General features: G+C 72.1%; 3 protein-coding genes across 3 annotated transcripts; 1 reads left to right on the top strand and 2 right to left on the bottom strand.

The window, feature by feature from the left end:
• Positions 1-217: 217 nt before the first annotated feature.
• On the top strand, positions 218-1,593 carry MICPUCDRAFT_52492 (uncharacterized protein; the record flags this gene model as incomplete). The annotated part of the gene is made up of 2 exons (XM_003062925.1): positions 218-745; positions 901-1,593. 2 exons carry the CDS (start codon positions 218-220, stop codon positions 1,591-1,593), a joined length of 1,221 nt encoding a protein of 406 aa, XP_003062971.1.
• A 35-nt stretch (positions 1,594-1,628) lies between these two features.
• MICPUCDRAFT_66718 (uncharacterized protein) lies at positions 1,629-2,528 on the bottom strand (the record flags this gene model as incomplete). Its single annotated transcript, XM_003062713.1, is given in 2 exon segments — positions 1,629-1,910; positions 1,923-2,528. The coding sequence occupies 2 exon segments, from the start codon at positions 2,526-2,528 to the stop codon at positions 1,629-1,631; spliced, it is 888 nt and encodes a 295-aa protein (XP_003062759.1).
• Positions 2,529-2,746: 218 nt separating this feature from the next.
• On the bottom strand, positions 2,747-3,943 carry MICPUCDRAFT_66717 (uncharacterized protein; the record flags this gene model as incomplete). The annotated part of the gene is made up of 3 exons (XM_003062712.1): positions 2,747-2,949; positions 3,154-3,195; positions 3,350-3,943. The coding sequence occupies one exon, from the start codon at positions 3,941-3,943 to the stop codon at positions 3,383-3,385; it is 561 nt and encodes a 186-aa protein (XP_003062758.1). The 3' UTR covers positions 2,747-2,949; positions 3,154-3,195; positions 3,350-3,382.
• Between the last annotated feature and the right edge of the window lie 208 nt (positions 3,944-4,151).

Here is a 4,151-nt window from a genome sequence, read left to right as displayed (position 1 = left end):
CGCTCATGACGTCTGTCATCGCGCGCGGCGTGCGGTGGACGCGCGCGGACGATGGACAGTGGCGCGAGGGTCAAACAGAACGAGAGACTTCTTCAGTTGAGCGCCGCGAGCGCGACGAGTGCGTGTCTGGTCGAAGCGCGGAAATAAATCGTCGATCGATCGACTACGCGGCGTCACACGCCGCGCCGCGCGCCCACGACTCGGCCGGCGGGACGCGATGCCGGGCGACGTCCCGGTCTTCGCGCCTTCCGGGGAGTCGGACTTCCGCATCTACCACAACAGCATGGACCTGTCGCGCGAGACGCTGCGATTGCACTTCGCCAAGTTTGGCAAAGTCCTCGACGTGTACGTCCCTCGAGATCCGCAGACGGGACAGCCGCGCTCGTACGGGTTCACGACGTTCCATGACGAAGAGGGGATGGAGAAAGCGCTCGCGCACGCGGCCACGCACGACATCACCGGCGTGAAAGTCCCGGTGAGCTACGCGGGGAGGAAACCGAGGCAACCCGACGGCGGGGGCGGCGGCGGGGACGGCGACGGAAGGGGGAGTCACGGAAGCGCCCCCTCGTCGTCGACGGGCGCGGCAGAGCGCGAGCGCAAGGGCGCGGGTCCGCGCGTGTACGTCGGCGGGATCGACAACGCCTACCCGGGGCACAGCGTCGACGGGATCAAGGCGCACTTCGGTAAGCACGGCGTCGTGACGGACGTGTACGTGCCGAAGCATCGAATCACGGGCGAGAAGCAGGTGCGTTCTATACACTGGTCCCCATACGACCCCGTCCGCGTGGTGAACGCCGTTCCTTAAGGACTTTTGCCGGCGCATCTCTCCGCATAGGGTCCCTCGCTTTCAATCCCCGCCCTCGACGCCTTTCAACTCCAACTGACGCCTTTGAACTCCAGCCGTATTGTTTCGTGACGTTCGCCGCCGCGGAGGGCGCTCAGAAGGCCAAGGCGGCGTTCGAAAGGGGGGAGAGAAACGTCGCGGGGAAAGAGATCGAAGCGGTCAACGACGCGCCGGATAGGAACGCGCACTACGGCCGCGATGGCGGCGGAGGGGGGGGAGGAGCGCCGGGCCCGGGCCCGGGCCCGCCGCGGCATCATCCGCAGCCGCCGCCGCCGCGGCATCATCCGCAGCCGCCGCAATACGAGTACGTGCTCGTGCCCGTGGGTTCTTCCGCGGCGCCGGGTCCGGGTCCGGGGCCGCAGATGACGCCGGCGCCGGGGGCGGGGCCGCAGAGGCCGCCGACGACCGCGCCGCCGCCGATGCCGTATCACCACCCGCACCAGCCGCCGCACGCGCCCGCGCGCCCGCCGCCGCCGGGTCCGATGATGATGATGATGATACCGGCGCCGGCGCCGGCGCCTCCCGGGGCGTATCATCAACCGACGGGGGGGGCGCCGCAGATGACGCCGTATCGTCACCCGCACCCGGCGGCGCCGCAGCCGCATCGGCAGCCGCATCGGCAGCCGTACTCGGCGGCGGCGCCGCCGGGGGGGTCGGCGCCGAGAGGCGGCGACCGCGGCGGGGGGCAACACCGCAGGCACGCGCCGTATTCTGGACGCCCTGAACGATCGGGCGAACCTAGAAAGTAGCGTCGCGCAGCGTAGGTAGTGTACTCGCGTCGCGTTTATATTAGAAGAATCGTCTCACTCACGGTTGGACGACGCCGCTCGCGATCGCCCGCAACTCTCCGCGGCGTTGCAGCTGCAGCAGCCAACGCGTCTCGCGCGTCGAAAACATCGCGTGCAGCCCTCTCGACGCGTCCGCGACGCGCTCCGCGACCGCCCTCCCTCCGCCGCCCAAGTCCGCCTCGATCTCCGCAGCCTCCAACAGCAGCGACGGCCAGCACACGCGTCGGCACGTCGCGCGGACAATCTCCGGATCGGAGCCGTCCGCGGACTGCACCTCGAGCGCGTGGTGCGCCCTGTGAATCGTCCCCCGGTCCGGCGGGTGCGCCGCCGCGCCGCCGCCGCCGCCGGGGCCCGCGACGGCGACGTCCCACGGGAGGTCGCCCTTGATCGCGTCGGAGAGGAGCTGCACGAGCGCGTCGCGCGACGCGTCGACGTCGACGTCGACGTCCGACGACGCCGCGAGCTCGAGCATGACTTGCCCCGCCGCCGCGATCGGACGCGCGCCCTCGCCGACGACGCCGCGGACGCCCTCCGCGTGCACCGTGATCCCGCGCGCGCGGACGCCCAACTCCGCGCGTCGCGCCTCGATCGCGCGCTGCAACAGCCGCGCGAAGTCCGCGACGGGCATAGCGCGCTCGTTCGGCGACGCCGGCGGCGCGATCGGCACCGGCACGGCGAAGACGCGCGCCGCCGGCGGCGGCGTCGAATTCTCCGCCGCCGTCGCCGCTTCGTTCGCGTCGAACAGCGCCGGCGACTCGAGCCACAGATCGTCGTCGTCGTCCCGCGCCGCCGATTCCGGTCGCACGCGGGATGAACGCGGTCGCCGCGTCGCGTCGCCTCGGTGCGGTCAGCGCTAATATCGCGTCGAGCGCCTTCGCGCCCGCCTCCGCGGTCATAGCCGGCAACGACGTCGCCGCGTCGTCGTCCCCCCCGCCGATTCCGGCGCCGTCGTCGAGCCCCGCGGCGGCGGCGTCGTCGCGCGCGATCGAGAGCTCTCGCCACGTCCCGACCGCGTTCGCCGCGGCGAGGTACGCGGCCCAGTCCGCGAGCTCGTTCGCCGCGCCGGGGGCGCCGCCCTCCGCGGCGTTGACGAGGAGGTCGGCCGGGAGAATTTCGGCGACGACGCCGCGCGCGCGCGTCTCGCCGCGGACGACGGCGTCGCCGGCGCTGTGAAACGCGTTCACGACGCGCACCTGCGTCTTCACGAGATTCGCCGCTCGCTTAAACCTTCCCGTCGCCGGGGATTCCGGCGGAGGCTCGGCCGGCCGCGTCGCGTCGTCGCCGAAGGAGTCTTGCTCATTCGAGGAAGACGCGCCGCCGCCGCCGCGCGTCTCGTCAGGGGGTACCAACGTCGCGAGCGCCGCGGACCGCTGCAAACACAGCTGCCTCACGAGCGCGCACGCGTGCGACGCCGCCTCCGGATGCAGCGCCTTCCCCGCGAGGCACGCCCACTCCAATATACGCTCGCGGTGCGCGGGCCCGCGCGAGCTCGCGCGCGTCGTCGGCGCGCCGGACGCGTCGACAACCTCCCGACTCTCGTCCAGCGTCCTCGAGACGATCGCCCTTAGAAGTTGAAAGGCGTCAGTTGGAGTTGAAAGGCGCCGAGGGCGGGGATTGAAAGCGAGGGGTGGGCGGAGAGACACGCCGGGCAAAGTCCTTAAGGATCGGCGTTCACCACGCCAGCGCGGTCGTATGGGAACCAGTGTATAGAACGCACCTTAACCCGCCCTCGCCCTCGAGCTCGATCCACTCAGACGCGTCTCGCAGACATCGCGCCTTGGTCTCCGCGGACGTCGGCGCGAGGCGGTCGAGGAAGCGAGCGTACGCGCGGACGAGGAGGTCCGGCCGCAGGTGACGCGCGTACCGCGGCGCGAGCTCGTGTCGACGCTCGGCGACGAGATGGTCGGCGTACGCGTAGAGGACGCGGTTGACGCGCGCGTAGAGCGCGCCGCCGGGCGCGAGGCCGCCGCCGTCGGGGAGGAGCGCCTGGAGGAAGAGGAGGAGGTGCGCGGCGAAGCGCAGGAGGCTGGGGGGAGCGGACGGCGCGGGCGCGAGGAGCGTCTCGGCGTCGTCGGCGTCGGCGTCGGCGTCGGCGCCGTCGCCGGTTCGGTCCCCGACGTCTTTTTCGTCCGGGAAGATCCACCGCGTGATCGCGTCCGTCACCAGCTCGCGGGTCCGGCCGAGGATCAGGCACCGCTGCACGTCCCTCTGGTCCCCCACCGCGCCTCGCAGCTCCGACAGCGGCCGCAGCGCGTCGAGAATCGCCTCCGCGGTCGGAGGGATCGCCGCGAGCGCGTCCGGGGTGGGCCATCGCGGCGTGAGCGCGTCGGCGGAGACGGCGGCGAACGCCTCGCCGAGGGAGGCTTCGTCGCCCGCCGCCGCGGCGAGCGCGTCGTCCTCGTCGAGGATGACCTCGCCCTGCGCGCGCGGGTCCCTCCCCGCGACCGCGGCGTCGACTCTCAGGTCGAGCAGCGATCGGAAATCGGCAAACGCCGACGCGTCGTAATCGCCGTCGCACG

This window comes from Micromonas pusilla (assembly GCF_000151265.4).
Source record: "Micromonas pusilla CCMP1545 genomic scaffold MICPUCscaffold_13, whole genome shotgun sequence".
NCBI lineage: Eukaryota > Viridiplantae > Chlorophyta > Mamiellophyceae > Mamiellales > Mamiellaceae > Micromonas > Micromonas pusilla.
Note: the sequence above shows the minus strand (reverse complement) of the source record. Positions and strands in the feature narration are given on the sequence as shown.